The following is a 23,646-nucleotide window of genomic DNA, read 5'->3' on the forward strand; positions in this document are numbered from 1 at the left end:
ATGACTGCAACTGTTTTTTTTCATCTGAATGGGGTTTGCAGAAATCTATGCACATGCTGTAGAAACAAATCCATTCAAATGTATGCAACAGATTGGCTGTTGTCATGAAAATCAGACAATCACTACTAACTGCTGCGGGATTCAATCAGAGCAGTCTTGCCCTGGGGATCGCTGTGATTGGTCAGTCAATGCATAAAAATGGGCATTCTTAACAAGCAGCGCACTGTCTCAAACCGTTACGTTTGTTTAGAGCAGCTGTTAAGAGTCCGTGCTTTGTGAAAATCGGTAATCGGATAAGTTCATTTGGGAAATACTACTACTTCCAACTATCTGCCACCTCAATCTTCCCTACACCTTTGCTGTGTTGTTGGATCAGTGTGATCAACCCCCCCCCCCCCTGTGATCACATTCCTGTGATAACTTCCCAGCGATCCATGCACGCCGTTATTCCCACTATTTCCCTGTGATCACCTCCCTGTTCCCATTGCAATGATCACCTCCCTGTAATCACCCATCTGTTTTGTACTCCCTTCATTTTTATTACAGGATTAGTATGCCACTACGTAATTTTTAGTACGATTTGTACGTCAGTAGCTCATTTTTAGTACTATTTGTACACCAGTAGGGGATTTATAGTACCTGCTGGTGTACAAATTGTAATTTTTAGCACAGAATTAGTATGGCAGTAGGTAATTTGTAGTACGAATTGTACACCAGTAATTCATTTTAAGTAGAGAATTTGTAAGTTACTAGGTAATTTTTAGTATGGAATTAGTACGGCACTACGTGATTTTTAGTACAATATGTTCACCAGTATGTACTTTTTTTTTTTTTTTTAATTCAATAAAGAAATTAAACCATGCAAGAGGAAACACAGTACAGACAGTGTAAATACTGTGTTTGCATAATCTATATAGTTTAAAGTAACAGATTTTACCTATCCAAGCGATTCTGAGATTTGTTTTCTCGTGACATATTGTACTTTGTTAGTAAAAAAAATTTGGTCGATAAATTTAAATATTTTTTTGTGAAAGACACAAATTTTTAGAAAATTTGCAAAAATTTGCTGTTTTCTAAATTCAAATGTATCTCCTTGACCGATAGTTATACTACACAAAATAGGTACTAGTTCACATTTCCCATATGCCTACTTTATGTTGGCATAGTTTTTTGAGCATCCTTCTATTTTTGTTTTTCTAGGACGTTACAAGGCTTATAAGTTTATCAGCAATTTCTCACATTTTCAAGAAGATTTAAAAATGCCTGTTTTTTTAGGAACCAGTTCAGTTATGAAGTGGCTTTGAGGGCCTTATATATTAGGAACCACCACAAATCACCCCATTTTAAAAACTGCACCTCTTAGTTTTCAAAACAGCATTTAGAAAGTTTCTTAACCCTTTAGGCATTTCACAGGAATTAAAGCAATGTGCAAGGGAAATTTGCAAATGTAATTTTTTTTTATTTTTTTTGCAGAAATTCAATTTTAATCAGTTTTTCCTGTAATACTTAAGGTTTTACCAGAGAAACACAACTGAATATGTATTCTTCTGATATTTTTAGAAATATCCCAAATGTGGCCCTAGTGTGCGAATGGACTGAAACAAAGGCCCCAGAAGCAATGGGGCACCTAGTGGATTTTAGGGCCTTCTTTTTCTTAGATTTTATTTTTCAGGCACCATGTCAGCCAAAAAAAGGAAACACCCCATTTTGGAAACTACACCCATTGAGGAATTCATCTAGGGGTGTAGTGCACATTGTGACCCCACAGGTGTTTCACAGATTTCATTAGAATTGGGCAGTGAAAATGAAAAATTACATTATTTTCCAATAAGATGTAGCTTTACATCAAATTTTATTTTTTTTCCAACAAATAAATGAGGAAAAGCACCCCAACATTTGTAAAGCAACTTCTCCAGAGCACGGAAATACCCAACATGTGGTCATAAACTGCTTTTTAGGCAAGCGGCAGGACTCTGAAGGGAAGGCACGCCATTTAGCTTTTGGAGCGCTGATGGATTGATTACACTGCACCATGTTGCATTTATAAAGCTCCTAAGGTACCAGTACAGTGGAAACCCCCCAAAAGTGACTCCATTTGGGAAACTATGCTCCTTGAGGAATTTGTTTAGGGGTGTAGTGAGCATTTTGACACCACAAGTGTTTCATACACTGGGCAGTAAAAAAGGAAAATTTACATATTTTCAAAGAAAATATTGCTTTATCCCCAAATTCATAATTTTCACAAGGGGTTAAAGGAGAAAAAGCACCCACAGTTTATTACGCAATTTCACCTGAATACGGCAATACCCAATACCCCATTTGTGGTCATACACTGCTGTTTGAGCACACGGCAGAGCTCAGAAGGTAAAGCATTTACTGCCCTCTGTCATGAAAACAGAGGCTCTGGGGTGTCAAAATATTAGAAACCCCAGAGTTGCACATATTTGGTATCACTGCGTCTGTAACGACCCCAACCATAAAGATATTACATTATTTGACCCGCACGGTGAACGCCATAAAAAAACTATTCAAAAATTGCTGTTTTCTGTGAATCCTGCCTTAAAAAAAATGTGATAAAAAGTGATCAGAAAGCTGCATCTACTCCAAAATGGTATCAATAAAAAAGTCGTCCCGCAAAAAAAAAAGTCCTGATACAGCTGCATCGGCTGAAAAATAAAAAAGTTATGGCTCCTGAAATATGGAGACACAAAACCAAATAATTTTGAAATTTTATTTTTTATACTGTGTAAAAGTAGTAAAACATACAAAATCGATATAAATTTGATATCATTGCAATCGTAACAACCCGCTGAATAAAGTTATGTTATTTATACCACACCGTAAACGGCATAACTTAGGGCGCAAAAAAGTCTGGCGAAATTGTTGTGTTTTTTTTCTATTCCCCCCCCCCCCCAAAAAGAAAATTAACAAAAGTTATTCAATAAATTATATGTAGCCCAAAATGGTGCTTATAATGGTGCATATAGATTGGGAACACATTAAAATCCTTTTCACAAATGCAAGCTGACTGTGATTTACCTGGGGAAGCATTCTACAGGTTTCTACAGCTTTGGCATGCAATAAGAAGTCACTATCCCTCACCTGATCTAAATTTCTCAATTCCCTCTAATTAGGATATTTAGATATTTTGATCTCTGCAATTAACACATCCCTTTTTCAAACTAAATTGGCACATACACCGCTATCTGTGAATAACTGCTACCTGTCAAAGACCAGACACGTCTAGTGATGAATGGGGGAGGTGCTCTCCTCTCCACTCTGTGTCCCCTGCGGCTAATAACACTAAAACAGCTCTCTCTAATTCATCAGAGCTATCTTACACCCGTAAGACTGCATAAAATGAGTTTATACCCAACCCCTGAATGTCATAGATGTCCTTTTGGAAGGAGGTAGCGGACACGGTGTCTGCGGTAATACGGATTCTGGTCCCCCTGTCCCCACAGGTATGTTTGTCTGGTATCTTACCAGTAGAGCAATGGCCCTATTAGGTTAGGATCTTTCTCAGGGAAGTCCTTTTTATGGCGTGTGGTACTACGGTAAATGGATCAGAAGCCTCCTGAACTTTCTAGATGGAAATCTTTTGGCTAACTCGAAATCCCATATTAATGGATAGGCTTTAAACGCAGAGGTTGTGTATATAAGTTCTCTGGGGTGTGGGAGGCATGGTGCACCTCCTCACTTACCCAATTCACTCCACACAGGTATGCAGATTTGAGGAACTCGTTGCTGACTGATTAGTCTGGCTGGTTGACCTTTTATGTATTGCTCGTAAATGTCCTCACCTAGGTAAATCTTTCTAATGTATTCTTCTGTACCATATAGTGCTTTATATTTATGCTGGTTTCTGTAGAGCCTCTACATGTGCATATGCTCCATTTATGTAAAACGGTTGTCAAACCTGGATACGCACTTTTCTGTGTTTATTGTACTTGTATTCTTTATTGGATACATTTGTACTGTAATTCGTAAATAAAAGCAGTTTAAAAATAAAATAGCAGGAAGAAGGTCACTTCCAAGATTTACCACAAAGTATGTAGAACCTTCCTTTCTTTCCTGAACCAGACCTCTTTATCAGATTCTTAATTTAAACTCAAGATTTCTTCTATTCTTGAATTTGTTCAATCAGGTATCGATTTAGGCTACATTCACATGACACTGAAAAAAATGGCCTTTAAAAACTGATCAACTGTTTTTCCTGGCCATTTTGCAACAATGTGTCTCCAAATATTAATCCATTTCCAGGCCGTCTGTCCGATTTTAATGGCCGTTTGCCATGTAGATATCGCCACCCCATGTGGATAGCGCCACCCCATGTGGATAGCGTAACTCCCCTGTAGGAGTGGACTCCCTCTGGCTGAGGATTCCGCTCATAGACGGAGCAGCTGACAACTCTGTCCATATTTGGACAGTGACATCAGAGGTCTTCTCAAAAAGCGGAATCCCCTGCCGTCGGCAGCCCTCTGGCTGGGGATTCCACTCCAGGAGTAACCCCTTGACGTCACTGTTCATATATGGATAGTGACGTCTCCAGTTGCGGAATCCCCGGCCAGAGTGGGGTCTAGCCGCCGGGGATTCTTCTCGTACAGAGGGCTACAGTGGCGCTCTTTCCCAATGAGAGGGTCAATGATTGATTCCTGAAAAAAAGGCTGGTGATCCATTGACTTCTATGGGAGAAGTCTGGCCGTGGAAATGGGGGAAAAATAGGGTTTTAATTTTTTTTGGCAGCTGGTATTTATGGGCCGTTAAAAAAAAAAACAAAAAAAAAACGGCCGTGTGGGTACACCCATAGAACTTCATTGCTTTGAAAATGTCCGTCACATGACCGTTTTTCACGGTCATGTGAAAGACAAGCACTTTAAAGGTCCATGTTGCAGCCCACACTGCTTTCCTGGATCAGAAGCTAGTTGACCATACGCTTATAAATTATTTTTTTTTTAGCGCAACATCGTGTATGGCGGCTCCAGGTGTTCCTAGAGTTCCTCCTTGGGAGCTAAACTTTGTGCTAACAGCACTTGGCAAACATCCCTTTAAACAAATTCAAGATTCCTCATTTAAAGTTCCTGACTTAAGTTGGCATTCCTTCTAGCAATAACATCTGCTCGCAGAGTCTGAATACAATCCTTCTCTTCTTGTCCACATTATCTAAACATTCTGGTAGACCGAGTAAAGGCCCTTTTACATCGGCTGATAAGCGGCCAGTGCAGCAAGCGCCAATCAACGAGACTTCATTGATCGGCGCTTGTTTGCTCCAGTCACACAGAGCTATGGATGGGGACGAGCGGTCGTTACTCCGATCGCTCGTCCCCGTACATTATTATCATATCGGCAGTGCGTCTCCCTGTTTACACAGGGAGATGTGCTGCCGACAACAATAATATTTCACTTTTTTAAAACTATACGACCAGCAGATCGAGCTCATTTGCTGATTGTTCCCCTGTTTACACATGGCAATTATCGGCAATGAGTGTTGTATTAATGCTAGTCTGCCCGATAATCGTTCTTTGTAAAACCCCCTTTAGAAGCTATACTAACACTTCAATCTAAAAATGCACCAGGCCCAGATAGGTTTTCCTCTACTTATTATAAAAAATATAAGAATATTTTGGAACCCCATTTGGTTCCGTTATTTCACACATATAAGGCAGGGGAAGACGGTGCCTTCTCAATCTAATACTGCTTTTATACAGGTCATACCCAAGACATATGCTCCCTCTTTGATAGATGTGGAATTAAGATTATGACCAAGGTCTTGGCAACTAGATTAAATGCTTTCCTGCCTGACTACATACATAAGGATTAAACAGGCTTCATACCATGTGGACAGGCAGGAGACCAAAACATGAAGCGCTATTGTCGTGATAACAGATTTACACTCTAGATAGGATGGTGGAGGTAAACCTCACAACATGCTTTTTAAGTCTAGACCTACAAAAAGCATTCTAATCGCTATATTGGGAATGTATTTTTTTTCATACTTTTCATGACCAAAGGTCATTGATACCCCTGTGTCCAGGTCACGTTTTCCATTTTTGCTATGCGCTTTAAATCTTTGGATCCACTTGAATATCGCAACTATTTTTACTTAGTTTTTTAACCGGCATTTGCCATCCGTTTTTCATGGATGTTAAACAAATGGGTGAATTTTGATTGTTAGCGTTTTTTTGTCCCAACCCCCTGAGAACACTACAGTGCCCATGTAGATAGTGACGAAATACCACTGTAGATCGTGCCATATTGCCCACGTAGGTAGTGCCAGTGCCCACTGTAAACAGTGGCACAGGTTTCCCTGTAGATAATGTGCACATATTGCCACACACAGTGCCCATGTAGATACTGCCAGTGTCCCCTGTAGGTAATCCCAATATAATACCAATGCCCATGTAGATAGCGCCACCCCCCTGTAGATGGCAACATCCCTCCTGTATTTAGCAACATCCCACCCCCCATAAATGGCAGCCCCTTCCTGTAACTAGCACCACTGTAGCTCCCTGTAGGAGCGGAATCCCTCTGGCTGAAGCTTCCGCTCCTACAGAAATGTCTTTCCACATATGGACAGTGACGTCAGGGGTTAACTCTAAAAGCAGAATCCCCGGCACAGAACGACCTGACACCGGGGATTCAGCACCTAGAGAGAGCCACTAACGTCGCTGTCCAAATGGACAGTGACCTCAGGGTCTCTCTCTAGAAGAGAAATCCCCTGACACCGGGGTTTCCGCTCCTAGAGTCCGTTCAGGTGGCGCGAACTACAGCTGGGGGGGGGGGGGTCCTAACTGCAGATGGGGTGGCACTATCTACAGTGTGGTTGGAGGGGCGGCGAGGGCTCCCTCTAGGAGGGGAATCCTTGGCCGGAGTGCTGGCCGGGGATTCCGATTCCGAAGCTGGCTCTATCTACAGAGGGTTTTTCTGCACTCATGTCGGCCAAGGCTTCGAGAGCCTTGGAATTCACCCCCCACTGTAGATAGTGCCACCAACAACACCCTGTAGGTAGCCCAAAACCCTCTGTAGGTAGCACAGAGTTTTGCGCTACCTACAGGGGGTTGTTGGTGGCACTATCTACAGTGGGGGGGGGGGTGTATTCTGAGGCTCTCAAAGCCTTGGCCGACAAGAGTGCAGCGCTGCTCACACTGAAGCAGCACTGCATTTATTAAACCCGGTCCAGGCTGTCAACGTCTATATACGTGCTAACTGCACGGGGCATCGGCACTTGGAACGTATATAGCCGTATGGCAGTCGTGAAGGCGTTAAACAATGAACTCCTATGAATGCTCGTCTGCACGATAATCGCTCAGTGTACAACCCCCTTTAGACCTTTACCATTCTTCCTTACAAAGGTAGTATCCAGATTTCACTAAAAAGATATATCCATTCCTTCTTTCTGTTCCTCTCCTAAATATGAAAAGGAAGCCTAATTTCATACGCTGGAGGTAAGAAGATGTATCCTCGTCTTCCTGGAAAGAACAAAAGCATTCAGATGTTGATTGCAATTATTAATCCAGTTAAAGAACCGAGGACACAAAGCAAGCAAGACTTCCATTTCAAGATGGATCGCAGAAGCAATATCCCATTCCTATAATATCAAGGATAGGACTCCTCTCTTGCTGCTTAAATCTCATTAAGATGCAACCTATTTGTACATACAGGGATAACATGATGCCTCCAAGATGAAATGATGAAAATGAATCATCTGTAATAGTGAGTACTGGGGCCTTAAAAAAATTGTTACTTGGTGTATAGACCCAAAAGAGCATGAAGAAAACCTACAACGATGGGGTCGATTTACTGCAAAATAATCATAGAATAATGGGAAAAATTATTTTAACTTTATTGAAAAGACAAATACAACAGGACATAACCACATAACTTCTTTTAAAAAAAAACAAAAAACCAACATACTTCCTGTTAAACCACATAACAGGAGGTATGTGGTTTAAAAAAATAATACAGAAAACATGACTGGTCCTCTTTAAAAGCAGAGAATATTAAGGACTAATCAGTTTTAGTGCATTCTAGAGAACTTGTGCAGCACAAGAAAAATATTGGAGACTTGGATGGGAGGTTCGGATTATGGAGGATATTTAATCTGAGATCTTTGGCAGAATGTAGAGCACGGGTAGGTTGGTAGACAGATGAGAGGAGATGTAAGAAGGTGCAGCACTGTGGAGAGCTTTGTGGATGAGAGTAATACGTTTAAATTGTATTCTAACGTTAATGGGCAACCAGTGCAGTGACTGGCACAGGGTAGAGGCGTTGGTGTAGCGGTTGGTCAGAAAGATGAGCCTGGCTGCTGCGTTAAGGATAGATTGGAGAGGGGAGCGTTTAGTGAGGGGAAGACAGATTTAGTAATGAAATAGTCAAGACTGGAATGAATCCGAGCAACAATATGAGTGTTGGCTGTGTGCACAGTAAGAAAAGGGCAGATTCTGGAGATGTTTAAGTTGAAAGTGACAGAAGAAAGTGATTGAATATAAGGTGTAAAACAAAAAGTCAAACGTAACCCCAAGACAGCAGGTGTGCTGCCTAGGAGTTATGGTAGTACGACATACTAAAATAGAGACCTCCGGTTTAGGTAGGTTAGTAGATGGTGGAAATACAGGGAGCTCAGTTTTTTTTAAAGATTCAGTTTTGGATAGAGACAGGTCGATAGTTAGCAGCGCAGGACAGGCATTGAGATTTCTCTTCTATAGACCAAGGGTATGGTCACACGGCTGAAAACATGAACGCCTCGAAAAACGGCTGATAAAATGGAAGCTGAATGCCTCCAAACATATGCCCATTTATTTCAATTGTAAAAACGGTGTTTAGTTCGACGGGGCGTTTTTTTATGCAGCCATTTGAAAAAAAGGCGTGTAAAAACCCGCCCCATAAAAAGATGTACATGTCACTTCTTGAACCGTTTTTTTGGAGCCGTTTTTCATTGTCTCAATAGAAAAACAGCTCCAAAAACGGCCGCTAAAAACGGCTGAAAATCGGAGACCGTTTTCCCTTGAAAACTGCTCCATGTTTTACAGCCGTTTTTTGTTTAGCATGTGAGCATACCTTAAGGCTGTGTTGACATCTGCGTCCGAGGCTCCGTTAGGGGCCTCTGTCGCAGATCCTGTAAAAATCATGGAGTAAGAAGAACAGCATACAGCGCTATTTTGTCCAGCAGAATGACGGTAAACATGGTGGAAACTCGACGGAAATCATTAGTCAATAGGCTCTCTCGGGCGCTATTGGTGTTTTGTCGTTTGACATATCCGGCACTCCCGTAATCTTCGTTGTTCTTTTCCTATGAAGGAACAGAATAATGTAAATTTCAGCGCAGATGTGAATTGAGCCTTAAATCTAAATAATGATACTAGAATTAGGCACATGAGACATCTGTTTTAAAACGTATTATGCCTGTGTTTCATAGGATTCTTGCTATTTCCTCTACATTACTAACCTATTCTAAATATTCTGAAACTCGTACATTAACGTTGTGGCAGACAAAGTGTGACGTCACTGCCCATAGCAACCAATCAGATCACTTCTTTATTGTTCACACTAAAGGGGTATTCTGATGTTTAACTTTTATGGCAGATCCTATTCTATATCTTCGGAATGTTTACTATGGGCACTAATGACATTTTTTCTTCTGCCTGGCTGAATAAAATATTTTGTGTGGACGGATATAAAACTTTGGTAGTTGCTTACAACCACCCCTGTGTTAACTGACCTTTTCGTGCAGAGCCTTGACTTTTGTGTAACTTATAGTAGTTCAATCAGTTGTCATAAATTGAAATAGTTTCCTCCTATGTTTACATTTGTGACATTAACATATTTCCTTTAGTATTCCGTCATCACACAAGCTTCTTCTCCTCTTTTCCGTGTTAATTTAGGCTTAAATTTTCCTTTCTCACCGAAGGCTAATGACATTGGAAAAATTCTCGTTTTGATGCATTCTGTAACATACCCAGAGGCTCTATTAATGCAGCATTGTTTCCAATTATTGCTCGTGTCTTCAGTGTCTGTAGTTGCTAAAGCCAACAGGATATCTGGATGCAGCACATTATGAGCCAATGAGCACACAATAGTATCTGTAACGCAATTTACTAGTTACTAAAGCACAATGAGAATATTTGTTCCGTGGTTTGTCTTACTTTCTGCATAAACGGATCCACATTACCGATTTGCATAGCTAATGTGGAAAATGCAGGGGGCGATAACGTAATGATGCAAATACATTGACGCCATAGGATATGTACTTTGACATCTGTCGCTACATCTTGCAGGAGCTGCTACGACTAGCATCTCTGCAAATAACGTGTACGTGTAGTAGGAGTGCTATCTTTGTTGTAACAAAATGTATAGAATATCACAAAATAATTCCATCTAATTTAATTCTACAATTAAAATATCCCATGGATACTACAACAAATATAATGCGTAACGCTAGGCTTAGAGATATATACGCGGTATAATAAAATATATAGAATTAATAATACCGAAGCTTGACCTAACCTGTTAAGACATACATATATATATATATTTTTTAATTCATGACAATCAACTTGACTAAAACCTTTTGTGCCTTTTTTAAATCTTATTAACCTTTTATGGACTGGACTATTTTTGCCTTCAGAACGCATCAAATGTTTTGTTTTTTTTCAATATCACATTGCGAGAGCCGTAACTTTTTTATATGTTTAATTATACATGGCAATGTTGTATTTTTCAATGGCGCCATTTTGGGGTACTTCTAAACTTTTGATTAACTTTTTTTTGAGGATAATAGAAAAAAAAAACAGCAATTTATTCCATTGTTTTTTTGCATTTTAAATTTATGCCGTTAAACTTGCTGCATAAAAGAGGGTTTGGAGGAATTTATTTTCTGCAAGCTACATATTCTTCAGGTAAAGAAAAGCTACTTGCCAACAGCTGGAGGGTACAGTTGACTTTAATTCCATCTGAAAAGGTATTGAATGTAGAAGGCTTGGTTCACACTGCGTTTTTGTTGCATTTTTTAAGCGTGCCATTTTTTAGTTTTGGTTGATGAACTCCCATTTAGAGACGGGCACAATGTGAATGTAGCCTTACTGTGCATGTAATTACTGCTTCTGGTGTAGTCCTGATTGCGACAGGGCTTCCCCTCAGGTGAAGTGATGCCAAGGCAGGGCTTTACTACAGATTTTATTTTTTTGGGAGGTGATGATCTATCCATTTACTAGAGATATATTGAAATTATATAATAGAAAGGGACAAAACTATGAGTGCAGTTACACATTGTTTACCCCCTTAGCGACATCAAACGGACAGTTAAGTCGGATGTATGCTACCCCAATATGAAACGGGCTCAGGAGCTCAGACCACGCCATACATGGTGGCTGCTGACTGTTTAAAAACACTTGCCTGCAACGGGCAGGATCGGAGATCACTCAGATCCTGGCTGTTTAACCCCTCAGATTCCACGTTCAGTATTGACCGTGGCCTCCGAGCAGTTAGACAGAGGTGAGACTGCTCGCTCTATCCACCGATCGCTCTCCCGCCATGGTGTAATTGTGGCATGCCGATCGGTTGCCATGGCAGCTAGAGGCCTATTGAAAGTCTGCCGTCAGTGCCCAAAATAACAAAGTTAAAAAGAAAAAATCCTTTTACCATTTCTCACATAAAATGATGTAAGCAATAAAAAAAAAATTGGTATCGCTGCGTCCGTAATCGTCTTAACTAAATACTGAACATTTTTGAGAGTGACGAAAATTGAGTTTCGAGGCAGATTTTGAACTGCCAGTGCTGTTTTTAACGCTTTTTTCCGCTGCATTTTTTGCTTGCGGCCATTGGAGAGAATTCAAGGACCATGAGCACAAAAAAGTTCCGAAAAGAGTGGCACAGGTTATTTTGCTTCCCATTGATTTTAATGGGAGGTCAGAGGCGGAAACCGCAGTAAGAAAGAACGTGTCGCTTTATTTCCCACAAACACTCAAAAGCCGCCTGGGAAAAAGTCTGCCTCCCATTGAAGTAAATGTGGAGCGATTTCAGCCGTTTCTTGATGCTGATTCCGACGCAGTTTCCTTTTCAAAATCTATGCCGAAAAACTCAGTATGAACTGAACCTAAGGCCGGATTCATACGAGTGTTTGCGTTTTGCGTGCGCAAAAGGTCCGTGTGTCAACAGCATATGGTGCGCGGCTGCGTGGTTTTCGTGCAGCCGTCGTCATTGACACTCTGGTTTTATGTTTACAAACAGAAAAGCACGTGGTGCTTTTCTGTTTTCATTCATTTATTTTACTGAAGGGCTTCCGTGTGCCGAGCGCGATTTAAGTCAATGGGCGCGTGCAGCGCGAAATAAGGGGAAATATAGGACATGTCATGAGTTTCATGCAGCGCACATACGCTGCCTGAAATTCGCTGACCGTCTGAACGGCCCCATTCATTTAAATAGGTCCGTGCGACGCGCGTGAAGATCACGTGCGTAGCACGGACATATAACACGGTCGTGTGACTAAGGCCTTACTTTGCCCCCGATCTCCTCCTCCACCCCCCTTTCTTCTCCATAGACTTCAATCGGCAGATGTAACCAGATCCGTCGGTGATCTGATTGTCTGTGAAGGGATGGAATTAGCTGTCAATTCAGAGTGAGTAGTTAGGAGGGGTGTTTAGGTGCCCGGTAAGTGGAGAATATATTACATTTTTTTTATATTCGCTTGTACTATTTTATTTATGCAAAGTTAATTGAAAAGTTAGTGTCCATTTAAGCCACAAAAAAAAAAAATGCATTTTCAATTTTGTCCACGACGCCAGTTCTGACCGTGGGTCATATTACCTAAAGAATGTGGAGTTTTCTATTTTTTGTTGATGTCCTGTCTGGTGATCATATGGTCTCCCCTCTGGCAACAACCCCCCCCCCCCTTTTTGATTTGTGACATAGGGGGTAAAACCTCAGAGCATTTGCAGAGATGTCGGCCAATGCACTACATCATGTAGTGCTAAAGGACCTGCCAGTGGTCACGTGGCGGCAGAATGTCAGCCCACCACTTAACCAGGATGTTCAATTTCCATTTAATTTTGGGTCATCTCATTTCATATTATTTGAAAAATGTTTGCGGACCCCTTTGGGTGACCTTTACTCAGGGGTGAACCTAGCCCCTCTGCTGCTGGGGTCCTGGGTTCAAATCCAACCAAGGACAACATCTGCATGGTGTTTGTATCTTCTCCCTGTGTTTGCGTGGGTTTCCTCCGGGTACTCCGGTTTCCTCACATACCCCAAAAACATACCAATAGGGAATTTAGATTGTGAGCCTCAATGGGGACAGTAAAAAAAAAAAAGGAACCTCTATACAGCGCTGCGTAATATGTTGGCGCTATCTATCCAAGTTTTTGTCATTTCTAGCTTTACACAACAAACACGCAATGTATACAATTTTTTTTAAATAGGAAAACATTTGTTGTTTATTTGTTAAAGTGCTGTTTAATGTATAGGAAAGATTTAAAGAATTCTACTTACTGTATTTCTTTAGTATCCTAGATCAGTAACGCAGCATTATCACTGAAAATGGTTTAACAAATCTTCTATGCCCCCTTTTTATTACCTAATTGACTTATGATTTTTAACTGAGTTCAGTGGCCCGGCGTGCAGTGATCGCATCGTGCCGGGCAGTTGACGTCATCAGCGTGCTCCCGATCTCTTGTAGGCCTCAGGCCTAAACCAGGCTGTGGCCTACAAGAACAAACGGCGGAGCAAATGGCCAGGGGTTGGCTGGAAAATTTTAGTCTGGGGGGCAAGCACACAGCCCTGGCCCAAGAGTAGCGGCCCATTGTGGGGGCACTGGGCATTTGGCGAGTTTGCCCTCCTAGCACCGCTACGGAAGAACTCTGCCACCGGTCAACTGAAAAATCATCCGCCAGGAGGAAAAACGTTTCTTGATGGCGGAGTACAAGAAAGCCTCACCTGGGAATTAGACTTTCTTGTACTCCGCCATGGAGAAACATTTTTCCCTCTGGCGGATGACTTTTCAGTTGATAGGTAGCAGAGTTACATGAAGGGGAATTATTTTTCCTTGACCTCTAGTTTCTATTGTGGCAAATTAAATTTTTAAAATGTTTTATACTGCTAACTTTTTTTTTGGGTTCGTTCCGCTGGACAGTTTGGACTACGTCGTAGATTCATTAGACTACTTCTATCTACTTTTCTGTTTTTTTTTTGTTTTTTTTTTAAATGGTGTTGCATGGGGGAGTTTTGATCTCAATAATTTTTTTTTCTTAGGTCTGTTTTTTCTTAAATGCTTTTTATCATGGCCTTAGTAATGGCTGCTGTCTGACAGTGTTTAATTCCTTAGGCTGGGGCTTCGCATTAGCCAGTAACAAGGCTATCACTAACCCCTATTATTGCCCCGGTTCCCACTGCTGCCAAGGATACCGGGAAGAGCCGAGTACGATCCAGTACCTGAACATCTGAAACGACGGTTAGGCAGCGGGGTGACCACAGGCTGGTATTATCAGGCTGGCAAGGGCCAAAAACCGTAGCCATTCCCACCCTGGTAATGCTAAGCTGCTGCTTTATTGTATCTGGCTAGTTATGAAAAATAGGGGGAACCCCACGTCCTTTTTGAAAAATAAATAATTGGATTTTTTTTTACGTGAGATCCCCTCCATTTTTCATAACCAGCCAGATACAATAAAGCAGCAGCAGCCTAGCATTACCAGGGAGGAAAGGGCCACGGTTTTTGGCCCTTCCTAGCCTGATCGTACCAGCCTGTGGCCACCCCAGTACCCTTCACTACAGATGGTCGGGTACTGGATCGTACCCGGCTCTTCCCGGTATTCCTGCTGGCGGCGGGTACTGGGGTGATAATGGGGGGTTAGTGCTAACCTTTTTACTGGCTAAAACTAAGCCCCTTCTTAGTAATGGACGATCTCAATCAGACAGCTGCCATTACTAAGGCAGTAATGAAGTATTTAAACACAGAGACATAAAAAAATGTATTTTATTGAAATAACTCTTCCACACAATCCACTTTAACCATTTTATTTAAAAAAAAGAAAAAAACCTTAAATCAGCAAAGTAGTCCAACGAATCTACGACGTAGTCCAAATGGTCCAGTGGAACCTGCAAAACAAAAATTAGCAGTATGAAAAATAAAAGTAAAGATGTCTGCCCCCACAGAAGTACAAACGTATGAATAAATAGTTACTTTAGGGAACATATTAAAATAATTAGAAAAAATAGGCCCATAAAGTAAAACCTATAAAAAAAAAACATGAACACCTTTCCTTTAGGCCCCATGCACACGACAGTAAAAACGCCCGTAATTACAGGTCGTAACTACGGGCCCATAGACTTCTATTGGCCACAGGTACCTTCCCGTTTGCTTACGGGAAGGTGCCCGGGCCGTTAAAATATAGATTATGTCCAATTTCAGGCCGCAATTACGGCACGGGCAGGCCCATAGAAGTCTATGGGGCTCCCGTAATTACGGGTGGCTACGTGTGTGTACCCATAATTACTCGAGCAGTTCTAGGCGACGTCAGGGGATAGTCACTGTCCAGGGTGCTGAAAGAGTTAAACGATCAGTTCAGGATGGAGAGAAGGGGCTGCACTGATCGGCAGTAACTCTTTCAGCATCCTGGACAGTGAGTAAAATCCTGCAACAAAAAAAAGTTCATACTTACCCAAAACTCCCTGCTTCTTCCTCCAGTCCGGCCTCCTGGGATAACGTTTCATCCCATGTGACCACTTCAGCCAATCACAGGCTGCAGCGGTCACATGGACTGCTGCGTCATCCAGGGAGGTCGGACTGAATGTCAAGAGGGATGCGTCACCAAGACAACGGCCGGGGTACGTATGAACTTCTTTCTATCGCTGCGTTCCGCTGCGGAAACTCTGGCCAAAAGGGCTGCCCCTTCTCTCTATCCAGCACTGATAGAGAGAAGAGGCTGGCGATCAGAGCTGGATAGAGAGAAGAGGCTGGCGATTAGTGCAGTTCAATATAGAAGAGAAAACGGATCCGTAAATATGGGTGGAATAAGGGTTACCCGTATTTACGTACGTGTGCAGAATGTAATGGGCAGGGCTCCACAAACTCTGGGGCACTTTACATTTTTTCCTATCCTCCTTCGTTATTTAGATATTGGTGCCGTAATATTTGGCGCCTGATATTTAAATAACCCCCTGAACTGTCAATGGGGAGGTAATTGGCAAGGGGGTGTGTAACATCGCTGTGACACTGTCCAATCCGCTACGGACCGTGTCACAGCAAGAGCTGGAGAGGGGAGAGCGTGTATCTCCACCACCACTACGGAACAGAAGAGGAGAAGAAGAGTGTGAATTCTTCTTCTGTTCCATGGCATCGGAGCTGTACGCGCACGCACGCTCTCCCTCTTTAGCTCTCGGCAGACAAGGACAACAAGACTGATCTCTCGCGAGAGATCACGCAGTCTTATACTTGCCTGCTGAGAGCTGAAGAGAGAGCTTGTGCGCGCACATGCTCTCCTCTCCAGCTCTTGCTGTTGACACTGTCCGTAGCTGATCGAACAGTGTCACAGCGATGTTACACGCCCCCTTGTCAATTACCGCCTCATTGACAGTTCATGGGGTTATTTAAATATCGGGCGCCAAATATTACAGCACCGATATCTAAATAAGGAAAGCGGGTAGGAAATAAAATGTAAAGTGCCCCAGAGTTTGTGTAGCCCTGACCATTACATGCTGTACTCGAATGCACATCTATGGGCAGGTGAAAGGTTCTCTTTAAAGTGTAACAACTTTTTTAAAAAGTTTTGACATGTCAGAAGTTTTGATCAGTGGGGTCCGAACACTGAGACCCCCCACTATTTGCTAAAACGAAGCAGCAGAAGTGCTTGGGTGAGCAGTGTGCCGCTTCAATTCTGTTTGGCTTTCTTTGGAGCAGTGTACTGGCTCAATAGAAAGTCAATGAGTCCATACACCGCTCACTCGGCTGAAAGTCTATCATAAATGAAGCGGCACAGCGCTCACCCGAGCACTTCTGCTGCTTCGTTTTAGCGATCGGTGGGGGTCTCAGTGCTCGGTCCCCCACCGATAAACTTCTGACATGTCACAATGACTTGATAAAAGTTTAGTTACAGTTTAAAGGCTAATGTTCACCTTTAAAAACGTATATTGTTATATATATCTATGTGATTGGTGCAAGTTTTAATTACTTTTTATTGAAAATTATTGTTACTTTTTGAGATACTGCTGCTTTGTATCCTGTATAATATCGCTGAGACCTGAATCCATAAGGTCGCCTATTATCGATCACATCTAAGTTATGAACTTGGATGTGATCGGTAACTGCTCGATCCTGCAGGGTCCGCTGACCTGACGCATACAGGATTCAGCGCTATATACAGATGCTCTGTATACAGGATACAAAGCAGCTGTATCTCAAAAGGTAAAGAATTTAAAAAAAATAGTAATTAGAAAGTTGCACCAATCACACTGAAACCCCCCTCCCTTGCAACTACTGAGGGTGCTATGGGGGGATTATACTGCAAGGAGGGTACTGACTCTGACTGCTGTGGGGGGAGCTATATTGCGCTCAGCTTCCTACCCCCACTAATTTAAGCGATGGGGGGGGGGTTGTCTGAGCATCTTACTGACAGCTGAGGGCTCTATGGGGCTGAATAATCCCCCCCCCCCATAGAGCCCTTACTAATTACTATACTGCAAGGTGGGGGTCTGGGCGTTTAACTGACTGCTAAGGGGATGGATTCCCCGTAGAGTCCTCAGCAGTCAGTCAGACGCTCAGACCCCGCTAACCTTGCAGTATGGTAGCTAGTGAGGACTCTATGGGGAAGATTATTCTCCCCCTATAGAGCAGTCAGCTGTCAGTAAGATGCTCAAACCGCCCCTTGTAGAATCCCCCGCCCTTTAGCGTCGGCCTATCACTTTTGAATTAGCGGGGGCAGGTTTATGGGGAAGGATTATACTGCGCTCCGCTTCCTGCTTCTACTAATTTAAAACGGGTCGGCCAATGATGGGGGGCCGGGAGTATACTGCAAGGGGGGGGTCTGGGCGTTTTACTTTCAGCAGAGGGCTCTATAGGTGGGAATTATCCCCCCCCCATAGAGCCCTGACTAGTAAGTCAGATGCTCAGTCCCCCCCCCCCCCCCCTATCCTTCCATTATAATGATGTGAGGGGTCTATGGGGTGGATTATTCCAGCCTCATAGAGCCCTTGGTTGTCAGTAAAATGCCCAAACCCCCTTGCAGTTAACTCCTGGGTCCCGGTCCCAGCAGCTTCGGCTAACCGAGTTAAGGCAGGAACGTACCTCGTGTGTTTCGTCACTTTTCCTCTTCGCGCGACCGCTCCTCCTGCAGACCTGTTCCTCTCTGGCGGCGCGTGCTGCGTACAGCGTCAGAGAGGAGGAGGAGGAGTGTTAGACGTGCCCATCATGCAGCACGTCTGCTAAGTTTGCATGCCCCCTCCCTCCCGGTCCAATCCGTCCCTGGCTGAATATGCCGCCCTCCATTTCCGTGCAGGTGGTGCCGCCTGAGGCTGTCGGCTCACCTCGCCTCATGGCAGGTGCGGCACTGCCTTTAATAATCACTTGTGTCAATTCTCTGTCTACATTTGTTCATAGTAGGGTTGTGTTGATGCCAGACTTTGGACTTCGATACCGATACTTAGTGTAGTATCATGATTTTCTATACAAATACGCTACTTTGCCAACAAAAATATAAAGTCCTTCCACTTTCTGATGTGAGGCAATTTTGAACCTCCATGTGCCTCACATTAATAGTAATTTAACCCCATCATGTACTCACACACATTAAACAAATGTTGCCTATTCTAACTGTGAGTTACTTGATGGGTTCCCTTACTATAAACATTATAGTAAGGGATCCCATCAAGCGCCTCAATCATAATGGGCAACATTGGATTAATGTGTGTGTGAGGTACATGATGGGGTTAATTACTATTAATGTGAGATACAGGGAGGTTCAAAATTGATAACACCATGGGCCCTGTAGATGGTGCCCCACACAGTGCCATCTTTAGATATTGCCCCGTGGAGATCGTGCCACTCAGTGTTCACTAAATAAAATTAACATTATATACTCCCCTTCCCCCATTACCAAGCAGTCCTCCAGCAATGCAGACCTGCGCTCTTCTGACCAGGCCAGCGGTACGATGCAGGCGGCGGGATTACGCCATCCTGCCGCCTGCATCACTGGTAAGTCGTCGAATGGCAGGGCATAGAATGGATGGTTACTTTGCCTCGCCAGTGCTAGTTACTGCTCCATTGTATCCTAAGGACGCGGATACAATGGAGTGCAGGGGGACCAGGTCGGGATCCCACTTCTCCCCAGTTCTACAAACCAGATGTTCTTTTGACAACTGGTTCAAGAGAACCCGGGAGAACCAAAACACACATTTACAGTATTGAACAGTTTGCCCATGCACAATATCGAAATAGCATACAAAATTCGATGCATCTTGCAAACCTAGTTCCTACTTGTATGTAATGATTTGGTTTCCCTTCATCTAAGAATTTTGTGTAGATTTTTACTAACTCATTTTTTTTATCCTTTTCTCATACTTATGCTTTCATTATAAAGGACCCAAACATAAAAAGCACAAATCTTTTAAGAACCGTTTTAGGGTTCATGATGTTAAAAAAGGTGGGTACGCTGTTTTCTGTAGTATGCATGTTATTGTATGCCAAAGTCAAGTGACAAGTCTTTTAAATGTTGTTGATATTCACAGAATACGTTTTTAATTTACTAAAGGCAAAGGTGGAGTAGATTTCTGAGAAAAATGCTGGCAGAGCATATCACATCATGCTGATGAGCCAAAAGTCCTTTTATACATTTCTTTGCAAGGTTGTTAAAGGGGTTATCCGGGTTATTTAAATTGATGGCCTATCCTTAGTCCATCTATTTTAATAACCCGGATAACTTCTTTAAGTGCATATATATGTATTAAAAAAAAAAGTTACGGTGATACTAGTCATTTAACAGACTTCCCAAGAGGTTTCTTTTTGTCTCCCCTTATTGTTCCCCTTCTTTGAGTTTAGTAAAGGAGCAGCTTAGGTTGCAACTTGCGGCGATAAAAACCTTCCATAACTCTCCTGCCTGCAGTGAGAGACCAAGCAAGCACATTATCTCCTCCAAAGTACATCGTCCCCAAAATGATTTATTTTTATAAACTATTTGTATCATTATCTTGGGTAGAGTCTTACAGATTGACAAAAAGCATGGCATTGCTTGTTGTTCAATTTTTTTCCTTTTTATTATTTAGGGTCAGACATTCTTATTTTATTCAGTCTGCATTTTTATGTTTTTTCTTATTTTCAAATCTTTTATTAGGCTATGTTCACACGGAGTATTTTGGGGGAGGAATATCTGCCTCAAAGCTCCAAACGGAATTTTGAGGCAGATATTCCTCAAAATTTCACTGTATAGTTTAGATAGACATCTAATTGTGCTCCCACAATATAAAGAAATTTAATTATAAGGTTCACTGAAATGACAACTGAGTAAAAAGATATCTTTAATAGTAACTAGTTTAAAAACAGGGGTAACACACCACTGTGACATAAGCCCCACCGTGAAAATAAAAAATGTATTAAACAAAAAAACACTGAGTTATTATGATACCTATATCTCTGTGTTTAAATGATATTTGTAGGAATCAGCATATACCCAGGGCACAACCGTAGTACAAACCCAAATTGAAGCATAGGTGTCCGACAAAATCGGATCTCCTAACGCTGGGTGTAACACAATATAGTTGTCCCCAATGCACACATTCCATAAACATTAAACGACCCTACGCGTTTCAGATACTCATCCTCAGGGGTCCGTATCTTGGTAACTCTGGCCTCATCACCAGCGATATTAGTATTCAACAGCGGATATTCCGCTGTGCGTCACGGGAAGATGCACGTATCGATGTCAACGGCATACTTCATTGCAGGCGCTAGGTTACTATAAACGCTAAACTCCACCCATCGTATTCGGCGGCAACACATGAATTGACCAATCACAACACCCTCTCGATTCGTGACACCTGCCCATGTGACCCCCCGCCGTCAGCTGACAGCCAAAGGTCATCATCGGCCGCATCATGCCGAACGCGCAGGCGCAGTGGAAGCCAAGGACGTATCGCCCGGACTGCCAAACACGAGGAGGTAAGCGCTAAAAGATGATATGTTATAAAAAAAAAAAAATATATAAGGGACAGAGTCATGCACAGCTGTTTCGACCCCATTTCACCTAGGGGCACATGGCTGGATAGACAAACACCAGGCACTTTCAGATGTGGTAGTTGTAAAGCCTGTGATTTCATTCTTAAAGGGAATAGTTTTACCAGTGTTGTCACACAGAAAAAATACAATATTCGGGATTATGTCAATTGTAAGACAGCAGGAGTAGTTTACCTAATCACATGCCCATGCCCCCTAAATTATGTGGGTAAAACAGCACGACAATTTCGTCGTCGTATTAGGGAGCATGTTGGAGATATTATCCATGGTAGGGACACTCCAATATCCAAGCACGTGCATGCTAAACACCAAGGCCAGGCAGCAGTGTTAAAATTTCAAGCAATTGAACTCGTCAGACCCCCCAAAAGAGGAGGGGACTGGGACAACCTGATTTTACGGAAGGAAGCGCAATGGATCCATAGACTGGAATGTATACAACCAGCAGGTTTAAATGAGCAGACCAATTATACATGTTTTATCTAAATGTGTGATACCATCCCCCTATAGGTGGTTTACCTTGGGGTGGGTGAGTGTTTATCTGCATTTTTTGCATTACCTATTTGAGCTGGCTACACTGATTAGCCAATACATAAAGAGATCGTGTTGTCAGTTTTTCTAAGGAATAGAGATTTCAGCAACTTCGTCCACCTCATATGTGATTATTTACTCTTGAGTTGCTTTGTGAGGTTGCAGATATTCCTCCCCCAAAATACTCCGTGTGAATAGCAATGATCGCGCCGTTTTTCGCCCGCGGCCATTGAGCGCCGCGGGCAGAAAACACGCTTTCTCCTGCCTCCCATTGAAGTCAATGGGAGGTCGGAGGCGGAAGCGCCCGAAGATAGGGCATGTCGCTTCTTTTTCCCGCGAGGCAGTTTTACTGCTCGCGGGAAAAAGACGCCGACGCCTCCCATTGAAATCAATGGGAGGCGTTCTCGGGCCGTTTCTGCCGAGTTTTGCGACGCGGTTTCCGCGTCAAAAAACTCGGCAAAAGACCCCGTGTGAACATAGCCTTAGCCTTTTAATAGTGTTTCCAAAACCAGAACCTTAGTCATCTGAACGCAGGGCGGGACTCGTGCTTATTGACTTCTTTGTTTTTGTTTTTCAAGATAAGCCAAAAGAGGAGAAGAAAGACACTTTTCTTGAAAAACTGGCGGCTCAGGTTATTAGGAATCTGCAGGTCAAAATTACAAACATACACATCCGATATGAAGATGATGTAAGTAATCAGAGCTTGCCATGTGTATGCTGATACACTATATGGATAAAAGTATTGGAACATACCTCTTAATCATTGCATTCAGGTGTTTCATTCCTTCAGTCCAATTGCCACAGATCTATAAAAATTAAGCACCTAGCCATGTAGTTTGCCTTTACAAACATTTGTGAAGGAATAAGAGCTCACTAAATCGAGCGTGGTACTGTAATAGGATGCCGGCGCTGCAACAAGTCAGTTTGTGAAATATATTCCTCTTGGATATTCCACAATTAGCTGAGTGATATTACTGCAAAGTGGAAGCGTTTAGGAACCACAGCAACTCAGCCATGAAGGGTCAGACCACGTAAAGTTACAGAGCGAGTGCTGAGGCGCATGGTGCAAAAAAAGTCACCAACGCTCTGCTGACTCTAACTGCAGAGCTCCAAACCTCCTCTGGCATTAACATCCGCACAAAAAAACGTGCGCAGGGAGCTTCATGGCTTTGGTTTCCATGGTTTAACAAATGCATGCAAGCTTTACATCCCTAAGTACAATGTCAAGCGGTGGATGGAGTGGTGTAAACTACGCCAACACTGAACTCCGGAGCAGTGGAAATGTGTCCTATGGAGTGAAGTCACACTTCTCTATCTGGCAGCCTGATGGACGAGTCTGGGTTTGGCGAATGTCAGGAGAACGTTAGCTGCCTGACTGCATTGTGCCAGCTGTAAAGTTTGGTGGAGGAGGGATAATGCTGTGGGGTTGTTTTTCAGGGGTTTGCCTAGGCCCCTTAGTTCCAGTGAAGGGAAATCTTAATGCTTCAGCATACCAAGACATTTTGTACAATTTTATGCATCCAACTTTGTGGATACAGTTTGGGGAAAGCCCTTTTCTGTTCCAGCATGACTATGCGCCAGTGCACAAAACCCAGGCCCGTAAAGGCATGGTTGGGTGAGTTTGGTGTGGAAGAACTTGACTGACCCACACAGAGCCCTGACCTCAACCCCATCAAACACCTTTGAGATAAACCAAAACGGAGATTGCGAGCCAGACCCTCTCGTCCAACATCAGCGTCTGACCTCACAAATGCTCTTCTGGATGAATAGACAAAAACTCCCACAGACATACTCCAAAATCTTGTAGGAAGTCTTCCCACAAGAATGGAAACGGTTTGACCAACGGCATGTTTATGTCTATGGATTTATAATGGGATGTCATAAAAGCTCCCGTAGGTGTAATGTGTAGG

At 42.7% G+C, this 23,646-nt stretch overlaps 1 protein-coding gene across 6 annotated transcripts in view; it reads left to right on the forward strand.

The window, feature by feature from the left end:
- The window catches only part of VPS13C (vacuolar protein sorting 13 homolog C), a 396,337-nt gene that overhangs the window by 50,572 nt on the left and 322,119 nt on the right, over positions 1 to 23,646 (forward strand). For 4 of the 6 annotated variants that reach the window (XM_075857708.1, XM_075857702.1, XM_075857703.1 and 1 more), the window contains 2 exons: positions 19,560 to 19,622; positions 22,315 to 22,424. In XM_075857708.1, the coding sequence (XP_075713823.1) occupies positions 19,560 to 19,622; positions 22,315 to 22,424 (173 nt within the window). The remainder of the gene's footprint in view (positions 1 to 19,559; positions 19,623 to 22,314; positions 22,425 to 23,646) is intronic. The other 2 variants (XM_075857706.1, XM_075857707.1) reach the window with 1 other exon arrangement.

Source organism: Rhinoderma darwinii, chromosome 3 (genome assembly GCF_050947455.1).
Source record: "Rhinoderma darwinii isolate aRhiDar2 chromosome 3, aRhiDar2.hap1, whole genome shotgun sequence".
NCBI classification, from domain to species: domain Eukaryota; kingdom Metazoa; phylum Chordata; class Amphibia; order Anura; family Rhinodermatidae; genus Rhinoderma; species Rhinoderma darwinii.